At 54.4% G+C, this 20,222-nt stretch overlaps 7 protein-coding genes across 7 annotated transcripts; 3 read left to right on the forward strand and 4 right to left on the reverse strand.

Annotated features, from left to right (window-relative positions):
- Positions 1 to 409: 409 nt before the first annotated feature.
- PG986_005523 (uncharacterized protein) lies at positions 410 to 3,162 on the reverse strand (the record flags this gene model as incomplete). The annotated part of the gene is made up of 4 exons (XM_066841745.1): positions 410 to 1,515; positions 1,591 to 2,547; positions 2,586 to 2,978; positions 3,051 to 3,162. 4 exons carry the CDS (start codon positions 3,160 to 3,162, stop codon positions 410 to 412), a joined length of 2,568 nt encoding a protein of 855 aa, XP_066701607.1.
- Positions 3,163 to 7,431: 4,269 nt separating this feature from the next.
- PG986_005524 (uncharacterized protein) lies at positions 7,432 to 9,471 on the forward strand (the record flags this gene model as incomplete). Its single annotated transcript, XM_066841746.1, has 3 exons — positions 7,432 to 7,646; positions 7,887 to 8,177; positions 8,238 to 9,471. 3 exons carry the CDS (start codon positions 7,432 to 7,434, stop codon positions 9,469 to 9,471), a joined length of 1,740 nt encoding a protein of 579 aa, XP_066701608.1.
- Positions 9,472 to 9,645: 174 nt separating this feature from the next.
- Positions 9,646 to 11,313, reverse strand: PG986_005525 (uncharacterized protein; the record flags this gene model as incomplete). The annotated part of the gene is made up of 1 exon (XM_066841747.1): positions 9,646 to 11,313. One exon carries the CDS (start codon positions 11,311 to 11,313, stop codon positions 9,646 to 9,648), a length of 1,668 nt encoding a protein of 555 aa, XP_066701609.1.
- A 413-nt stretch (positions 11,314 to 11,726) lies between these two features.
- Positions 11,727 to 12,583, reverse strand: PG986_005526 (ubiquitin carboxyl-terminal hydrolase- family 1; the record flags this gene model as incomplete). Its single annotated transcript, XM_066841748.1, has 3 exons — positions 11,727 to 12,100; positions 12,198 to 12,453; positions 12,503 to 12,583. The coding sequence occupies 3 exons, from the start codon at positions 12,581 to 12,583 to the stop codon at positions 11,727 to 11,729; spliced, it is 711 nt and encodes a 236-aa protein (XP_066701610.1).
- Positions 12,584 to 14,204: 1,621 nt separating this feature from the next.
- PG986_005527 (uncharacterized protein) lies at positions 14,205 to 14,498 on the forward strand (the record flags this gene model as incomplete). The annotated part of the gene is made up of 2 exons (XM_066841749.1): positions 14,205 to 14,309; positions 14,388 to 14,498. 2 exons carry the CDS (start codon positions 14,205 to 14,207, stop codon positions 14,496 to 14,498), a joined length of 216 nt encoding a protein of 71 aa, XP_066701611.1.
- A 691-nt stretch (positions 14,499 to 15,189) lies between these two features.
- PG986_005528 (uncharacterized protein) lies at positions 15,190 to 16,918 on the reverse strand (the record flags this gene model as incomplete). Its single annotated transcript, XM_066841750.1, has 2 exons — positions 15,190 to 16,331; positions 16,411 to 16,918. The coding sequence occupies 2 exons, from the start codon at positions 16,916 to 16,918 to the stop codon at positions 15,190 to 15,192; spliced, it is 1,650 nt and encodes a 549-aa protein (XP_066701612.1).
- A 766-nt stretch (positions 16,919 to 17,684) lies between these two features.
- On the forward strand, positions 17,685 to 19,560 carry PG986_005529 (alpha-glucosidase; the record flags this gene model as incomplete). Its single annotated transcript, XM_066841751.1, has 2 exons — positions 17,685 to 18,481; positions 18,549 to 19,560. The coding sequence occupies 2 exons, from the start codon at positions 17,685 to 17,687 to the stop codon at positions 19,558 to 19,560; spliced, it is 1,809 nt and encodes a 602-aa protein (XP_066701613.1).
- Between the last annotated feature and the right edge of the window lie 662 nt (positions 19,561 to 20,222).

Raw genomic sequence — 20,222 nt, forward strand, 5'->3', positions numbered from 1 at the left:
TATCCTAGCTCGATGCCTCTGTAGGTGAGGTGGTGGGTATTAATACTGAGAGACTCCGTGCTAGAAAAACTCCCACAAAACACATCGTAATATTGGTAACAAGAAAAGGTCAGGACGTAAAAGAAAAGGACGGACACGGCCGCCCACCCCAGACAATGGGAGAATGATCGTGTCACGTAAATGCTCGCTCTGACATCCTCGATAACCCCCGCTCAAATGGCCGTGGTCAAAGACAAATGTGAACCCAAATAAGCTCGAGGGTATTGTGATGGGCAATATGCAATATGCCCACCCGTTCTTTCAACCAGATTGTGATAGTCGCTCTGGTAAATTCCATCTATGCCAAACGCCGAAATTTGGTTGGAATATGTCAATGCCGCAATAAAAAAAGGTAAGGAAAACCAACATTTCAGTCAATGTCAGCATCTGAGCCATTGGACACGCCCGAATGCACAGAACGAGCAGCTTCCTTCCCTCTGCTGCTGAAGGATTCTTTCCTCCTTCGAACGGTAGCGCCGCTCATGCGATTGAGCCTCTTGGCTTCTCTCCGAAGCTTCGCAGCAGTCTCGAGGACCCTCGTGTGGGTATCCTCCTCTTCTTCAATCACGTCGCTTTGGCTGCCAGCCCACCATGTAGCTCGTGGCGGCTGTCGACTCGGTGTGTTGCCTCTGCTGAATGGAATGTCAAAAGAAATCTCATCTTCCGTGTCTTCATCATCTGTTCCATAAGCGTGACCATTGTCGTCACTCGAATAGGTGTATTCATATTTGGGCGGTTGGAAACGCGAGTTCTGGACTCTAGAGTCGGCCGACGGGCCCGCAATGGGACTCGTTGGCAGAGAGAAAAAATCGCTGTCGTAGTCGGGTATGGTGGCACCAAATGCCTGATGCCCTCTTAAAGAGTATTTTGAGCTTCTTAACGAAATGGTAGGTCGAGGTTTCTCAAGAGAAGCGGCAAAATCTAATGGGTTCGGCAGTCCTGGTAGTTCGCCAGCATCAAATCCGTAGCCTGAAGGGTTAAAAATAAGATCCTCCTCGCCAGAGCCTCTCGGATGGCGTGTAGAGAAGTCGTCGTCGTCGGACGACGAGAGCTCATCATCGATATTGAAATTTGAGCGCGGGTCCGTTCTTTCATTAAACCCAGATTTGGGGGATAGGGGAGAAAGCGCAGGCACGGAAGGCTGGCTGTAGTTTTCGGAAGCAGTGTGATATGCGGCAGAGCCGAATGTTTCTCGACTCGAATTGACGCCTTTGACATAGGGCATCAGATCGACAGATGAGTTGGCTGTGTGCCGCGAGTGTGGCCGAAATGGATTCGAGCTCAAGCTCGACAAAGTGGCTGTGGTCGAGTCCATCGACCACTGACGTATGCTGCTGGTGCGCTCTGGGATAGACCCTTGGATATCTAGTGTCCTTGCTCCTCGGCCCGAGGTTGATGCTATGCTGGATGCCCGACCTTTGGCATGTAAGCTGGGACTACCATCGCTGTTCTGGTGTATATGAGAAGAACCTAGGCCTATATCCAAGGGATTAGTGCGAATCCCACAACATAGCGGAAGCGGCGGCATGAAAACAAGTAAAAAGCACTGACAAGGTGAACGTGGCGGCTGCAACTGCGCAGAGGCATGCGAGGTGGTGTCATGGAGGTCAGAGATACTTCCCAAGTCGTGTTTTGAACGGCCGGGCTCCAATATAGGACTTCGAGATCCAGAATATGACATATCAGGTGGGTTTCGTTGCAGCGGCGATTGCATACTGTGTATACTGATTCTCTTGGATGGCGATTTCACAGAGACCGATATGATGGTATGTGAGGCTGTATCCCGATGCATCGATTTCGGTCGGCCGCTGTCAACCACTAGAGGGTAAAGGACACTGATTCGCCGTGCGACGCCGAAATCCGCTTCGTCGTTATTAATCTCGGAAAGTACAAACGAATCCCTGTGATTCTTCACTAACACCGACCGTCGGTTGCTACCGTATGACTTGATTGACTTATCATCAGCGACTGGAACAGAAGCCAAGGTTTTACCTCTCTCCTGATGTTCCGTTGGGAAGCCGTTGGGATCTTGATCCCTCGTATGCTGCTTTGATGTTGTCGAACTAGACCGGGATCTGTTGGCCGGGGAAGACGAGATAATGTAGCCCGGCATAGACTTTCTTCGTGATGCTTTGGTTGCTGCAGGCTCTTCATTCTTCTTTGCCTTTGAGCTACGATACTCCGGAGGAATCGAAGGAACCACGGACGATGTCCTCTCCGGAAAGGACCCCTTGTCACTCAACGTGGAGGACTTTGTGCGCAGAGTGGTGCCAATAGAATGCCGTTTTTTCGCACGAGTTTTCAGGTCTGCGCTTGCATCAGACCTGTTGGTGTTGCCTGATGGAGGTGTGGGAGCTGCTCTTGATGGTTGCTTATAGAAGGCACGAATTTCGGGGAGGTCAAGATTGAAACCATTCTCCCTGATGTTTCGATCGGCGACGTCTTCGCCGTATATCTTGCCCCCGCAGCTTGGAGTCTTTGGTGGAAGTTGATGGAAGAGATGGTCGACTGCGCATCCAGTAAATCAACGAATCCCCTGGTCATACCAGAATCACCACTGCGAATGGAGGCCGATCGTTCGTGGACCACCGGTGGTGGCTTTGTAAAGACGTGCTCTCCGTACGGAGGTTTTGGAAAGCCTTCCCCGGGGCTCTTCGAAGGAAGCCTATATGGAGGTCCTTTGGCAGAAGACTCGAGAGTTTTAGCGGATGCTTCGTTTCGAAAGGCGCCGGAGAACCCTCTGTAAGACTCCAGTCGCCCGCGGGACTCTTGGCTGGGTGCAGTCCGTGGCCGTTCGCTATCTTCGCCCCGAAATCGGGGCACAATCGGGGCGGGCGAGAAACTATCCACAAACGGCTCTCCCGCTTTGGCAAGTGGACGCTGTGTTTTCTGCAAACTTTCCAGGATATTGGGACCATTCCCAGCTACCGGGTAAGCGCCTGCACGCGGTTAGCGACGGGGGACAGACCAGAGCGATGATGTAAAGTTGCGAGAACCGAAAGCAGGCATACCTCTTATGGGCGGGAGAGCGGCCACCGTCGCATTGTAGGGCTGAGCTTTGAGCAAGGCGAGGTCTCTATGGTCTTGCGAGGCCTTCCTCGACAAGAAGCTGAATAGGCCCATGATCACAATCCAGTCGGATGATCCATACGTGGTGGCTTAGAATCGATATCGGTATGTCGAGCCAGAAATCCCCAAGGTTCAACCCAAGTGGTTGACGGGGTTTAACAGCGAAGTAGTAGCAGACGGTCTACCAGTTCAGCCTGTCTCAACGTCTGGGGAGTTCAGACATGAAATCCACCAAGACCCGCATGTGGGAAAAGAGGGACGAGAGTCGTAGCACCAGATGCCAAGTTTGCGTTCGTTCACGTACGTAGAGAGGATATGAGAGGAGGAAGAGTTGGCGGAGGGGGAGACACAGCTGGACAGAGAAATGAAGAGTGAGAGGATGAGCTGGGTAGGGATTTGTTCAAATGCGCACAATGGAGAGAAGAGGGCCTGGCGAGGGCCTATCAACCGGCGTCGAGATGGCGATCCGGCAACTAAGCTGAAGGTAAAATACAGTAGCGCTCTTACCCAGATAGTTGATAGTGTACCTGGTATCCATCTGGTATCCAGGGACCCCCTGGTGCTTTGTGTCTACTGTGACATGAGAAACCAGCGTGCATGTAGGTAGGTACCCTTGGGGGGGAGGGGATGACACAGGACGACGGGAAGATGACGGACTGGTTGCGAGACAAACGAATCACGGGCAATGATTCCAACGCGAGCATTGGGTGGGCTGTCTACGGTTCAGGTACCTAGGTCCTACTAAGACTGCAAGTACTTCCGTAGGCTTGGGGCCCGGCAGCACGGGTGGGACTTGGACTAGGCGCGCTGGGGATAAATAGAAAATATACTAATACCGTCGGATCCAAATAATTCAATAATAATATCAATATACCTACCCAGGTGCTCTGCTTTTCTAGCTTCTTCTCTCGCACTGACGGACGGATACTTGTACATGGCATTTTATCTCTGGGCATGGGATGGGGTGGTTCCCTGGCGTTCTGGCGGCCCCCTGGCCGTGCCGCCGTCGGGACACAAGGGGTCTAGCAGCCAAGCGAGGATGGGATGGGTAAGTTGGGGGCGCCTGCGTGGCCCAAGAGTTAGCCGTACCGCTGGGACGCAATGCTGAACAGAGTTCAGCAAACGTTTTCTACTTCAGCCCAATCTCATTCGGCCTACAGCTCCTGGAAATCTTGACCAGACGGCTGGCACAGCTGGCTGCTTCCAGCTAGCCGTTTCCAGTACTGCTAATTACATGTATCTACAAAATGAAGCCATTAAGTCGACATGGCCCCCTCGCCCCCTCGGGGGCCCTGAACACCACATGTTTCGCCATCTCACGACGGTCAGGGTCGAAGGAGCAGCCATCATAGAGCTTTTCGTATTTACTTTTGTCCAATCTGGGAGGAAAAGGAGGTGGTGGGTGAAATCCGAGCGTCCCAGGTGCCAGGCATGCGACGCGAAGTGAAGCGACCTGCATTAGGCGCCACTGGACCTTGTGTGATGACGGCACAATGCACTCGCAACAGGCACTTGGACTCGGCTGAAATCTGCCAGAAGCAAAGACATGTTTTGTTTTACGTGGCTGTCTGCCAATGGCAGCCAGACGTTCCAAAATGCCCGTTGAAGATCCCCAAGAAAAAGGAACTGCGCACTCTGTCTGTACATTAATTGGAATTGGCTGGAGAAATCAGCGATCGATCAGAGACAAGGATACTGGATCTCCGATTCGACCCAGATTTGGGATTCTTAGGCACCCCCTCTTATGATTGGCCCCCGGCGAGACGAAGCCAGCCCCGAAGTTAGGGATTACGTGATATGGATATATATAGGATATGGGGGAAAGCCAGCCAAAGTACACCCTGCACTTTTTTGCACGGCTTATCGCGTCTTTTAAAAGGGAACGTCCATGATCCATCACGACTCGTGAATGGTTGGTTTCTAATCGAGGACAATCGTATGCGGCCAATCCCGCCGTCAGTTCGACTATGAACGGGTCGGTGGCTATCAAGTACCTCGCAAACGCATGGAATAAATATAACGAACGGCCACCAAACAATTCTTACCGGCTCATTATCCCCTGAACTAGTCGTCTTAGCAACCAACTATTCTGGATTTGCGAGTATTGAAGCAAGACACCGGCTCAACTCTACCTAATATATATATTACAGGCCGGCAGAATCAACCCAAATCTACAGTAGGGTGACAGAAAGATTAACACCCCCCCTGCTAGATCCCGAAAAAGTCAAATATAGGCGGCGAAACTTGACCTTGGTAGGTATAAATTCTTTGTTTAGTATTGCACTTCTCCAAAAGTTAACCTTGGTAGGTATAAATTCACTGTCTATATTTGACTTTCTCGGGATCTAGCAGGGGGGTGTTAATCTTTCTGTCACCCTACTGTAGATGAGGCACATCACATCAGATAGAACTTTTGCTCATCTGCCTCGGGTAGGCTTGCAGACTTCCATGGTAGAGTTTGATTGTGAGACGTAACAACGTAAAAACGATACAATGCATATCACATTTTGTCACCTGTTCATTTTTCATTGCACCGCTTGATGCTCTGGGCGGGCGAGCTCCTTTCCTCGTTCGTTCATGTTATCTGTAACCTTGCGGCAACAGAGTGGTCGCCCGTCCCCTTATCACTCCACCTACCCTTGCCTTCCGCGGCAAGTTACGACATCGCGTCACGTCCCAGCAGCCAACGAGCTGGACCCCTCCATTACACTGACCTTCTGTTCGTGCAATGTGACAGGCTCGGGCCCGGTAGAGAATGCAGGTACATCAAAACCTACTGGCTACATCCTACACATACCTAACCTACCAATCCCCTCTTCATTCTCCTTACTTCGTGGGTATTCTTTCGCGGAAGGGATGGTGGTAAAATAGAATGTCAGATACAGTAGAGCGACAGCGACGTGGGCATCCGGCGCCCCCCCGGCATCACATCATTACCGTACCTAGCCGTCAGCAGTACCTATACATGGTGGGTGGATGTCGATCTACGTGTGGTTCTGAGAGAGGACCCCTTCTGGGGCCCCTAACCAGAAGCCCTGGCATGCGCACCAGAGGTCCCACGTGGAATGGTACTGCGGATCATTCCTGTCAATTTAGTCTTTGCATCAGATCTGCCATGTGGCTGGAGAATTTTCCAATTCTTGTACAACAGGCGCAATCTCGTTTTCTCCCGCCAACTGAATATCAAAACACTGCCAGTACGTAGAACCAATCCGTGGGAGAGGGACGGGAGCTCGGAGCTCGGGAGTATTGATCAATGGACCGTCACCAGCTTTCATGATCACGTTTTGAGGTAACCCGGCATGGAGTACTGTCGTGAGTATGTACCTCAGGTGGTAGCAGTGGAAACTGTGCGACTCCCGTCGATGCTCTCGGACGCCCACTCGTTCAAATGTTTGATTTGTTTACTATCCATCACATGCGACGCAAACCGATCTGTCGACGAAGAAGGTCGCAGTGGTCAGAGGGCAGGAAGGACCACGGGGTGAGGGGGCCAAAGCAGGGGGCTCATTTCCTCGATATTGCCTGGCTGGATTTGAGTTGTACAGGGACGACCAACAATCTGAGGGGTCATTAGTGCTGTTCGGAAACATCAATACATTTCGTTCCTTTGGGAAATTTAGCCATCGGGATGCTGCCGATGACATCGCCCAAAGTGCACCAACAAACACACTTACTTCGCAATCCCAGGCCGTATTTGTTCTGCCGCTTTGATGATAGATGTTGCTACATCACCTGAACTTTGAAGCCCTCAAGGCAGTGGTGCACAAGTCTTGGAAAGAGGGAGGCCCTGCACTCTCATCACTCCCCATCCGCAAGCTCCCTGCCCTTTCCGAGACGACGGGCCTGACATTCCCATATGCATGTACCTTGCAAGAGTACCTACCACCTAACATATGAAACACACGAGCCATTGCCCACGAACTATCACTGCGTGTGTCATCCGATGCGATGCGGCAGCAGCGCCAGTTCGCGCTTCCCTCCCCCGCCCACGATACAAGAGACACTATATAGAGCTGATTGAAGGCTACCCTGTGCATGGTGTCGCATGCATCTCATCGTATCCCCGGCGCATGGTATCCAGGCTTTGTTATATTTACATACCTTACTTACATATACTCGCATGCAGGCTGGGACTCAGGTTGAGGCATGTTTTCGGTTATGGTAGCTAAAGCGTAGGTGGCTCTTGCTAATCGTCTCGATCCAAGGACATCGGCCAGATACCCAGAATCTATGGAGCCGCCGAAATGAAGTTGACGGATTATATGTAAGGCACGATCATCAGTAGATGCCATTCTTTCCTGGCCGATGCCACCCACCTCCATGTATTGCGCCACCTTGCTTGATCAAACGGCAGCAGCCGCATTCGCAAATGAAGCAGTGCAGATGTGGCAGTTTGGAAAGAGCGTAGAGGTCGGGGCCGAGGCAGAGGAGGCCGTTTTGTCAATCCGAAGCACTACAAGCAATGAACTCGAATCTCTACCACATGAACACCTTGTTCCCGTTGCCATCCGTCACCTAACTGACTCCTGCGACTCGTACGTCGAGACGCCTGTTTCCTTTATTCCTTCAATACCTGTCAACATTCTACAAGCATTCACCAACTCGTACCTCTACTCATGAGATATCGTTAACCCACATAACCTCCCCATTGCCCCGTTTACCGCTGCTTTCGATTTCCTACTGCCACCGCCAACTCTATGAGAGGAGCCTTTGACAGAAATGGCATCCTGGATCTCCCGGCTGACTCCTATCCCAAGTAATCCTGGTACTCCTAGTGGGCGTGGTGAAGAACAGCTGGAGAAACTCGGTGAAGACTCACAGGGGAAGCCCCGGCTAGAACAGGGCACCCTATCTGAGAAGCTGGAGTTCGCCAACCAGCAAGCCCAGATTATTTCTGCCGACGACACGCCAGGTAGCGGCGAGCAGGAGACTCAGCGTGAGCACCTTGTACGCCACATTAATCAGTTCACCAAACCAGAATCGCCCGAGCCTGTCACCAAAGTCACGAGCAAGGGTAAAGGCAAGGCCGTCGCTTGTGACTGGAAGGGCGATCCTGTCGAGCCGCAGTATGACGACCTCGCAGCCCAGCACAATACTCCTGATCATGCGGAGCTCTGTGACTAGAGGCCGGATCCGCCAGAGATCCAGTACGATGATCTGTCCCACGAGCCAGCCGCGAAATCCCAGAAACAAGAGGGACATTCCACCCAGGAGCGTACTGGAGGGAGCACCAAAGGCTCGGCTTACAACACCAATCAGCCCAAGCAACACCAAGAGCTCTTGGAAGACCTTGTACAAGAACCCACGTCAAAGCCGGCGCAGAGCTCTACGCCTATGCCGGCTGGAGTATTTGCCCCAAGGCCTACCCCAGCATCCGACAAGGAGACCAACAAGAAGCCTTCCAAGGATTCTGGCAATGACTCCACCAAGAAGTCTACCAAGGATTCTGGCAATGACCCCACCAAGAAGTCTTTCAGAGAGTTTTCATTAGAGCGCTTCGAGAAGCCCAGCAGCTCCAAGGGTAAAAATGCCGACAAGGAGCCGACCAAGAGCGGTGAACAACTTCCCGGGGAGTTACATGTTCAGGCACGCTCGAAAGCACCAGGGCATCATAAACAACCAAGTGCTGAAGATGCAAACTCGGATAAGTCGACACAAGGAAAAGGGCCAGACCCCCAGCCCAAGAACACCAGGAACCACCATGTCTGTGAGTATTTCCACGAGCATTCGCCGGAGGCCTCCCAAGATGCTGGGAGTGAGAAACATATTTTCGTATTGGATCCTGAACCAATGGCAGACGAACCCGAGTCCACTCGGGAGAAGCAGAAAAAGGACCATGAGCACGCTGGACATGATGAGGCCATTGGCGTGATCCACCAGGCCGATTGCGAAGAGCACCCAGAAGCCACGGAGGAGCACCTCGTCGCCGACAACCCGCGGCTCGGTAAAATGATAGCTGTCTATCAGAAAATCGAGGCCAAGGTGGGCAGGTCAGAAGAAGACAAGGAGAAGAGGGCATGGGCGAAGTCCGAGGCAAAGGAAGAGAAGGAGCAAAAGGAAAGAGCGAAGCGAGAGGCAAAGGAAAAGAAGGCCCTTGAAAGGCAGGAACGCAAGGAGAAGAGGGCTCAAGAGAAGCAGGAGAGGAGGGCCGAAAGGGAAAAGCAGATGCGGGAGAGGCGGGCGGCACCGGGGGCGCAGGCGGCACCGGGGGCACCGGGGGCACGGAGGAATTCATCAAGCATGCAAAGACAAATCATGGAAAGACAAATGCATGCCAATGCTGCGGCAAACGCTACGGAAATCACTGTGGCAAACAATACGGCAAAAAGTACGGCAAACGCTATGTCGTCCGTGGTATGAGCAACGGTATCTCCTGGAAAAGGCTGCCCGTAGTGTTGATCCGCGAGTAGCCATTGACCCTATACAGTAACCTACACCTAGACAGGGCACCTACAAACAACCGAATATAGTACACGTATCAATACACTGAAGATTGCTTTTGACTCCCATGATTGTTCCAATGGCGAGCCTTCTTTATTCCTTTGCAATATCTGTCGCGGGCGAGTTGCGGGCAGTGCTTTGCTCCTTATAGCTGTCCGAGTTTCGCGTATCCAGCTTTTTGCCACCGATCGAAACCTTCAAGTGGGACAGCACTTTAATCATCGTTCGCTCAAAATTTACGATGCGTCCCGGCGTCGCTGCAGCATCCTCGAGATGTTTTACCTCCGCCTCCTCCCCGGGCTGCTGCTCGTCTGGGCCCACGTCGTGTGCTGGCGTCCTGTAAACGCGCGGCCGTACAGGCATCCGCCGAAGCGCATGCTTCTTCTCTTTCTGTTGATGGAGAGCACGGAGAAACTCGTCGCTCGACGGCGAGGAGGACGGCGGGACGGACGGCTCGGGCGCCGGCGCCACCTCGCGCGTGGTCCAGCCGGCATCGCTGTGGTGGTCGACGCGCGCGTTGCGGAGCCGCAGCACCCGCGCCAGCTCGTGCGACCAGGCGACCGAGATGCCGTAGTTGTCCATGCCGAGCGGGGCGCACGTCTCGGCGGCGGCGCGGTCCTCGAGGGTGCGCGTGTACCAGACGGGGCGGCCGGCGGAGGCCTCGGACGCGGGGGGCGCGCCGAGCTGGCGGACGGGCAGCGTCTTGCCCAGCCGGATGATGTCGGACTTGAGGCGGTCTTTGGGGTTGAAGCTGGCGGGCTTGGCGCCTAGTTCGGCGGCGATGCTGGTGGTGTCGTCCTCGGGGTTGAACGGTTGGGCGCCGCTCCACGATGCTGTTGCGCTTTCCTTCATTTTTTCTTCTTCGGTGAAGACCTGGACCTCCCTGGGCAGGCCTACGTTTAGGGTGATGCCGGCGGTCACGATGTTCGTTTCTTCGTCGACGTGGGGCCATATCGAGGCAATCTGGCGCTCTGGGGCATCGTCGCCTCTGCCCCTTCTCACCCACAGGCCGGAATAGGACGGGTCGCTCCGGGCCTTGATGCCAAACTCCTGGTCGAGCAGTCGTATGGTGGTCTGGGCCAGCGCCTCGGGCCAGGAGAACGTGTCGTTATCCCTTCCGTCGCGGTACTCCTGACTGGGCGGCTGGTGCAGGTCGGCGACGGTCCAGAGCATGAGGCGCCCGGGCCCGCTGAAGGGTGGCATGCGTCCATCGACGGGCGCGCGCGCCTCGGTCTCGTACACGTGGTCGTACGCATTCTCTTCTGGCGACGTTGTTGCCGCTGTTGTTGCCGTTTCGCTTTTAGAGTTGGCGAACACGTCCCACCGGCTCTGCGCCGCCGACCCTAACCCCGCCGGCAGCCGGGGGAAGAGCAGCCGCAGCCGGCTCAGGCCGCCGCCCTTGGCCACGGCCCGGCGCAAGGGCGAGTTCCGGGGCAGGAAATAGGTGGGCCGCGGCGTGAAGGCGACGACGGCCAGCGGCAGCGGCCACCGATCCAGCAGCTTCTGGATGGTTTTGGGCACCCTGCCGTCGGCTATTGGGTTCGCGGAGACTCGCGCCTCGCGGCGCTTCTCGCGGCCCTTTATGATCTGCTCCTTGAGCAGCTTCTCTACTCGGCTGGCTGCATATATAGACGGGTAGTGCGGCGGCGCGTCCGCGAGCCAGATGTGCCGGATCCGTCCGGTTTGGGCCAGATGGCTGGCGAGCTTGGTGACTCTGTCTCGCTTGGTCTCAAGCGGCTTGATCGCCCGGGATAAAGTCATGGCTATCACATAAAACCATCATGAGCTCCTGATGAGATTGTAATTCAGGCGCCAATTTTGAGTGCCATGCGACTTCACCAGATTTGCAATGAGTTCCGTGTTGCTGTACTTATATAAAACTTCACATCACAATGCAGGAAACATGAGGTTGTGGCTGAGCTGTGGCTGGCCCATGCGCTCAGCCAATGACCCATGTTACCAGCCTAAGGCCTACGATTGGGTACTTATCGGAAATGAAGTATTGCATTGAAGCAAAACTGGTATTCAACATTACGAGAGCTTTTGTGAAAATCGCCAATGAGGCCGCTCGAGGTGTTGTGGAAGTGATTTCTGGTCAGTTTCTGCGTCGGCTCACCCCATAATATCCCCAACTCCAACGCCGAAAGATGCGAAATGCAAGTCGCCACATTGAATCAGTCGTCGAGGGCACCAGCTAAAGCCACACAACAAAAGCGCATATCGGCTCCTTCCCTTTCCAAGAACTTGAGCGGCCCCCATTGAAGCGCGCTTACGGAGAGCACATCCTCCTCTTCTGCTAGCTTTCCTCTGGCGATTGGTCCTTTGCGACGTCCGTCCAGCTCCCATAGCGTGCCGTCATTCGTCTTGACAAAGCAGACATAGTGTAGATCCACGTCGTCTTGGGCGTCCGGTGCTGCGGTGGCGCCTTGGCTAGCTGCCTCGTGGTGTGCCGAGGCGAGGGCTTGTGTCTGCTCGATAAGTTTCGATCTCTCGGGTGGTGCAAGAGGCATCGCGGACTTGATCAGTTTGTCCAAATCGCTACCGGACTCTGTAATAAAGCGATATGGTCAGTAAGTATGCACGCTTGTACAGTACGGTACCCTCCATCTAGGTCGAGAGCGCCGAAGTAAAGATTGGCTGCTTACCGACAAAGTCTCGAGCGGGCCCGTTGCTGACGGCGTGGAGCAAGCCCATCATGCCGCATGCATTGCGGATCGTCTGCTTGAACCACACTACTGGCTCTTGGTCGCCTTTGCCGGCGTAGTCGGGTACGGGCGCGTCTTCGGCCATGCGCTGCGACTCGTAGGCGGCGGAGACGGGAAAGACCAAGAGGAGAGCCAAGCGGGGTTGGGGAATGAACTCCAGTAGGCTCCGTTCCTCAATAGAATAGACATCGTGCATCTGGAGGGCGTTGCTGAGGCCGAGCTTGTGCAGCAGTTTTGTCATCAACTCTGGGTTTGCCTCGAGGGGGGATGAAGGCAGGTGAGCTGCCCGGCGCGGGGTCGGGATGTGTCTGCGTGGCGGAGGCCATGGTGGGCGGTTGCGACTCGTCTTGGGGTATGGAACAGAAAGGAACGGACGGGAAGGCGAGGATGGTGCAGTCTGTTGGTATCAAGACGGCAAATATATGTATTGATGAGAAGCGCAGTTGGTTTCAAGGTGGGGTGTTTGGACGAGCACTCGGTTAACTCTACCGTAAGGTGGCTATCAGATTGAACCCCGCCAAATCCCAAACAGCTTATCCTTGAGGCAACAGTGAGCTATGACGCAACAAGCTCGGCTTCATGCAAGGCACCAACCACAGCTTGCGAGAGATTCTTCGTAGTTTCATTGTACTTCTAAAACAACGAAACAATCTATCCGTTGTCTGCTCGATGCACCCCAATACCACGTGTGCGTGCAAGGCAACCTATCTACGAATCGTCCCGGAGTCAACACCAGATTGACGGCCCTTATTATGCATCCAAGCTCGAGCCCCGGGCCTTGGACCCCCAAAGTGGCCATCAACAGCGGTGACAACGACCAGTGGATCTACAGATTCGTACCTTGGCCTGTATGCTACTGCTATGATGTCAATACCACCCAGGACTGCCGGTGAAGGGCAAGGGATGAAACCTTGAACAACTGGCCCGGGCCTCGGGCGAGATCGGGGTTATTGGTAGACCAGCTCGAGCCCAGGTAGATGCTCTGAGCTTGCCTACGATGTCATGATACCCGTATTATACGGTCATACAGGAAAGCCTTGGAACGCGGTGCCCTTTATCCATCACACAGGTGTCAGCCTTATGTGCAACTTTATACGTTCTATACTGTGCGACTTATCTCGTGGATCGCTTCGCATCCTTGTAACCCTCGTGGTATCTGCAAGGTCCAAGCTAAGACTGGGTATCACCATCCTACTTATCACCGGGGTGCGAGATCCGGAGTAACTACACGATGATACTGGCGTGACTGTCCAGCAATCTCATCTGCTATACGCCCACATTTTGTGTGGTTCCGGCAACTGCGGGGGGCCGGACGCCAAGCCGGGCCAATCAATAGTTGCAATGGGCCATTTCGGGCGACCCTTATGGCACTGTGTTTCCATGTCGTTAATTTCGGCGCTGCCATACTTCCTTTACGGAAGAGGCCGACTCATGTTCATATCTGTGTACATGCGCTTCCATCATCAAACCCTCACCTATGGCGGACAGGACTCCGGTGGCTGAGGTGCAACGGCCCAGGGCCCCCAAACTGCATATCACTCCGGAAGATCCACATCAAGGGGTCTCGTGCCGAAGATCATGGCTAATACTAAGAAGAAGCAGAGCGAGCCTCCTGAGGTTCGTACCAGTATAGCCATGCCTACATGAGGCTGGTTGCTGGTCTCTTTCCTGGGCTCTGAAGAGCGGCTCGGGCAGCATAGGTGTCGTCACACGCTTCGTGTTTCGGACTCTTCTGGGAACAGCACCTGGGCCGGCGTGCATATAGGCGGGTTAGACACAACCACCCAGCACATCGACTGTCTAACGCAAGTTACCTCAAATGAGCTCAAGGACGCCAGCTGCGCGACTGTCGTCATATGACTATACACCCAAGACATCGGCGATGCCATCATCCACTACCCCGTCAACAACGAAGGAGTTGAGAGGCCCGAAGCTTTCCGTCCCGCCATGGGCTTCGCCGAGAAGGCCACCGAGAACTCCCAGCTCCTGCTGGGACGTCCCTACGCGCGACAATGCGACGCCGGCGCACTGCAAAGAGCAATCACGCAGTTGGTTCGTGGAGCTCGAGCCGTGACCCGGCAGAGGGACACCTACGTCGACTGGCTGTACCTCAACTAATCGCACAGCAAGAAGAACCCCCTCGGAGACGCCGAGGGGGCGGATAGGGCACTGATCCAGGGGGTGACGCAGAATTACAACCCTTCCGGCTTCTTCCAGGACACGTGCCTCGGGTGGCTTTAAGATGTTCTAGTCCAAGTTCTAGTTGGAAACCCGGTTAGGGGAGAGAAAGGAGGAGACCCCTATGCCTCAATAATTGATAGAGTGCCAGATGCTGCTGCCCTCAACGAGCAGCAAAGGTAGCAGTGGGGACTCCCTCGGCGGTGCTCGCCGAGTGAAGTATATCCTTCTTGCGTACCTCCCAAGAAGCCTTTCATAAGCAGTCTAACATTTAGACGCTAGAAAACCGCTGCTAGTAAAGTCTTCTTTTCTCTGGGCTCCTTCCTTGCTTATTCATACCATCTATTGCATTGATTTGGGCATGCGATATAATCCCCAGCAAGGGTGATTTTTATCACATACGACCATATCCTGCTGAATACTAGGGATCCCGTCCGCTCTCCCATATATAAGCAGCAGAGAGCCGAATTAGTACTAGGGTCGGTGACGACCTGGGAATCCTCGGTGTTGTATGTTTTTTGCATTTTTTGCCAACTGTCACGAGAAGGTGTGGGTTTCTCTGTTACTTTCACTTATTATATTCAGACTCCAGTAGCCATGGAACAGCTTGATTTCTGAAGGCGGGTGTTATGTATTAGGACGACCGTTATGATTCGTCGCTGCGCACCAAAGAACACACAATGCAAGCCGGACTTGCATTGGTTTCGCATTATCATTACCGAACCGAAAGATCACACTACGTAGCATGCTGTCATTACTCCTTCGACTTCTCATTAGTCGAAATGGTCTTGGCATTCTCCAATCTATCCGCATACGGGTCGATCCCCGTCCGCGCAAACTTACGCGCCGGCACCCCATGCTCGAACAGCAGGTCCAGCTCCGCGTACGTGCGGCCCTTGGGCTCGGGCAGCCGGAAGAAGACCCAGACCGTGCTCACGAGGCAGGTGCCGGCCCAGAAGTAGGCTGCCTTGGCACCCCAGTTCCAGGCCGTGGAGCTGAGCTGGTAGTTGGTCATGACGTTGACGAAGATGTTGCTGGCGTTGTAGCCGGCGCGGGCCAGCACGATGGTCTTGGCCTTGAGCCGGGTGCTCGACAGCTCCGAGATGAGCGAATACGTGACGGGGCCGACGGTGAAGTCGTACACAAAGGTGAAGACGATGAGCAGGGCGCCGATGGCCCAGACGGAGGCCTCGGTGCCCGAGAAGGCGAGGGAGCCCACGATGACAAGGAGGAGGAACTGGGCGCACACGCCGCCGAAGTGGATGTGACGGCGGCCCACACGCGCCATGAGGAACCAGGAGCCGGCCGTGCCGACCATCCCGAGGGCGTATTGGCCCATGGACAACGAGAAGGAGTTTGATGCGTCCATGCCGGCTTGGGTCAGGAAGTAGGCGAAGTAGCCCATCAGATTCTGCCCACTGAGCGTCTGCACGAGCCATATGCAGATGACGATCTCGGTCCGACGCAGATCGACGCCCTTGAAACAGTCGCGGAAGGTGGTACCGGCGCGGAGGTCCTGCTCCAAGGCGTTGGTATGCTCGATCATGGCGATGGTCTCATCCACATTGAACTTTTCGTCGGCGGGGCTCGTGAGTCGCAAAAGGCTGGCCCTCGCGGCATCACGGTTGCCGTGCCGAACATGCCACCAGGGGCTCTCCGGGGCAAAGACAAGCCCAGCTAGGATGGGAATGGGCCACACCCACTGGACTCCGAAGGGGATCCTGTAGGCCCACTCATCTGTGCGGTCCACCGAACCCTTGTTGACGGCGGCGGCAAAAAATTGCCCGATGACCCAGCACATGTTAATGAAGGTCGTCAGGTAAGGGCGTAGCACCACGGGAGCGACTTCCGAGGCGTAGGCCGGTGTGACAGACTGGAAAGCGCCCCACGGAATCCCTGATCATCGGATGTTGGCTCCACGCGTCCACATTGTTGTTGGGTCGACACCAACAGAAGGAGGGGAAAGGAAACTTACCACACAGTACCTCCCCTACCACCAGCACTTGCACATTGGGAGCAAAGAACAGCACAAATATGAATAAGATCATGAGAACCAGGTTGAGCATGGTCGTGGCTTTATACCCATATCGATCAGCCGTCCAGCCTGCGAGTATCAAGCCAATGATCTCGCCGGCTCGCGCGCCGTTGGACAGTCCGGACTGCCATGCTGCCGACAAGGCGTATTTTTCACTCTTCGCGTCGTATGTCCCGTACTTTTCGTTGAAGGGGGTCGAGGCGTAGAGCGAGCTCAGCAGAGCCAAGTCATAGCCCTCCATGATCAGAGTCGAAGAGAGAAGGACAGACCATCCGATGGCTTTCGGGTAGAGCTTCATCGCCGTCCACAAGCTCATCTGCTGCTCGGCATCGGCTGCGTGCTTGGCGTCCGAGGCCAGCATGGTGGTCTCCGAGCTGACGATATCTTTGGAGTCTGCCACACCATGGTCTCCGTTGCCGACCTGTGGCTGATCGCTAGCACCTGACATGACACGCCGAGGAGATTGGTATCCTGGCGCTCTTAGGTAGGGTCGTAGCAAAGAGACAAAGCAGTTAGGCGTTCGCCGGGTGGAAAATTGTTACTGTCAGACTAGATCTCCGAGAGCTAGAGCAACGGCATGGGGCCTATTTGTAGCCATGATGAAAGGATATTTCACTTTTTGTAGAAGTCCCGGGTGCATAGTTGTGCAACCCGAGAAATGGCCAGATGTGGTAAGGTGTGTTTCCCATCGAATGACCGCAAAGGCCCCCTAAAGGGCCGGCCCAGGCTTCGGTAGCCCCCTCCGCATTGCCTTGCGTTGCGGGGGTCAAATCTGGGGTCGGCTTGTCGGCTTGTTTATCTGAATTTCTTGGGGTGGTAGTGAGCTCGGGCGCGATGTTGCGCTGGACAGGGGGCGCGGAGTTTTGCCCATGTCATTGGCCGGCGGCGGTTCAGGCTGTCGGAGTCGGGGTTATGCGGAGTTGTGTCCTGTTTTATCCAGCTAAAACATCTTGGCGAGTGTGAGGCTCAATTGGCCATCGTTAAATTGGAACTGGTTCGCAACGACACAATGTTCGTGACTCGAATAGGTCATCACTCGAGTTATCCTGCGTCCAACAACACCTTCGCGTCGCGCTTCCAAGACGAGAACCAGTTCTTGGAGGGTCGACGGCCAAGCAAAAGGCAGCAGCCATTCAGCTCCCGGCCACCTGCTAGCAACCCCTCGCTTGGATGTAGGTGACATCAAAAAGGACCGAAAAGCCCGCGGTGGAATTATGTCCCAAAGGATCCCAGATACTGTGACGGGCAGTAGCGGTACCTGCAATGGCTACCCCCATACCACACAGCACAATGGTGTTCGCCTCATCGGGAAAGAGCCGTGGTGGAAATCCGCCGTCTTCTACCAGGTTTATCCGGCCTCTTTCAAGGACTCAAATGGGGACGGATGGGGAGATATCCCAGGCCTTATCTCGGAGCTCGACCACCTTGTCAACCTAGGGGTTGACTGCGTGTGGCTGTCGCCAGTCTTCGACAGCCCACAAAAAGACATGGGCTACGATGTGTCAGACTACCAGGCCATCTACCCGCCCTATGGTACCGTCGAGGATGTCGAAACATTGACTCGGCAGTGCCACGAGGGCGGCATGAAGTTGATCCTGGATCTGGTCGTGAACCACACCAGTGTAGAGCATGCATGGTTTAAAGAGTCACGGTCCAGCAAGGACAACCCAAAGCGTGACTGGTACATATGGAAACCTGCACGCTATGATTCCCAAGGCCAGCGAATAGCCCCTACTAACTGGCGAGGCTACTTTGCTTGTCCAACATGGACTTGGGACGAGACGACGCAGGAGTACTACTTGCATCTCTATGCGTCAGACCAGCCCGACCTCAACTGGGAGAATGACGAGTGTCGGGAGGCCATCTATCAGGATACTATGTGCTTTTGGCTGGACAAAGGCGTGGATGGGTTCCGGATCGACACAGTGAACAAGTACTCGAAACGCACAGAGTACGCCGATGCGCCCGTAACAGATCCGAGGTGGGAAAGCCAGCCTGCCCCGGAGATGTGGTAAGTCTCCAATCTGGCGCGGACCGAGAGTCAGTCGTTAGCAAGGAACTGACTTTGACCCTTGTAGGTGTAATGGACCGCGTATCCACGAGTTTATTCATGAGATGAACCAAAAAGCTCTTGCTCCATATGGAGCCGTCAGTGTCGGCGAGCTCTCTAACATGGCAGGGCCGTCAGATGTCCTGCCCTACGTAAGCGCCGCGGCACAGGAGCTCGACATGGTGTTCGAGTTCAGCATGATCCGCCTGGGCACGGGTGGTGGCTTTGGGCCCAAGTATATCTACCAACCATACGCGCTATCAAGACTCAAGAGCCATGTGGCACAATTCCAGACCTTTATTGAGGGTACCGATGGCTGGACCACGGTGTTCTGCGAAAATCATGATAACGGGCGTGCCGTGAATCGATTCGGAAATGTTAGCACCCCCGGGCTCTGGGCCACTAGTGCCAAGACACTCGCATTGTGGCAAGCCACGCTCACGGGGACTCTGTTCTTGTATCAGGGACAGGAGATCGGCATGGTCAATATGCCACGTGAATGGGGCATCGACGAATACAAAGACGTGGAAAGCCAAAGTTTCCATGGAGATGCAGTGCGCAGTGGGGATAAGCAGCGACTGGCGGACACGATGCATGGCCTCCAGATCCTGGGGAGAGATCACGCGAGACTGCCGTTCCAATGGGACGGGCAAGCGAAGAATGCCGGGTTCACTACGTCAGACCATCCGTGGATGAGAGTCCATGACGGATTTCCCGAGATCAATGTGCAGAAGCAGAGCGGCGACCCAGAGAGTGTGTTGGAGTTCTGGAAGAAGGCGCTGAGGTTGAGGAAGCAGCACGCAGACGTGTTCGTCTTCGGTGCATTTCGACACCTGGAAGAGCAGGATGAAAAGCGGTACGTGTACATGAAGGAATGTGACGTCCCGGTGGCTGAGCATGGGGCCACCTCGACTGGTAAAAAGAGAGCGTTGGTGGTGATGAACTGGTCAGAGCAAGTACAGAAGCAAGTTGACGTACTCCATCTGCTGGACTGCGGGGGAGGAGCAGGCCAGGCTCCTCGTCACTACCGCGGCTGCTGAGGAGAGGCCAGGGCGTCTGGGGGAGGATCTGCAGGCATGGGAAGGAAGGGTGTACGTCAATTTTTGATGGCGAGGTTCTAGTCTTTCATACACAGGTACATACTTCTTTACCAGGTATGCATCTGGATGGGTGGGTTGGGTCGTGTCGAACGGGAAATTCCGAGTCCCCTTCTTTCCCGAGGCATCGTCATGTACATATTTTCCTTGGTTACTTACATATATATATATATACACGTACACGCACTTTACATATTTCGAGGTAGGGCCTAACCATGGGTCCACACATCAGAAGTCACTTGCATTTCATACAGGCAATGCATACTATTTTATCCGTGGTATTCATGAAAGAGAGAGTATATAAAGAAAAACAACAAAACAGGAGAGGCGGGGAGAAAAGTACATGCAAGTGAGTGAGTAACTGGCCACCGAGACAAGTATTGACTCAAATGTTCTTTGGATGGATTCCTTGATTTTCCCCTTCCCCTTCCCAACCCTTCCCACTCCCCAGTTTCTTTTCGGGCCGAAGGAGCAGGTTCTGTTTGCTGCGTGTGGTGTGCGTGCGAGCGAGAGCCGTAGGCCTTACTTTCACTACCTGGCTTGACTACCTGGTCGGTCCCTGCCTCGCCTCGCCCTCCCTCCCTCCATGTTACCCCAGATCAAAA

This window comes from Apiospora aurea (genome assembly GCF_038362705.1).
Source record: "Apiospora aurea strain CBS 24483 chromosome Unknown utg000004l_segment0_segment0, whole genome shotgun sequence".
In the NCBI taxonomy this organism is placed as follows: domain Eukaryota; kingdom Fungi; phylum Ascomycota; class Sordariomycetes; order Amphisphaeriales; family Apiosporaceae; genus Apiospora; species Apiospora aurea.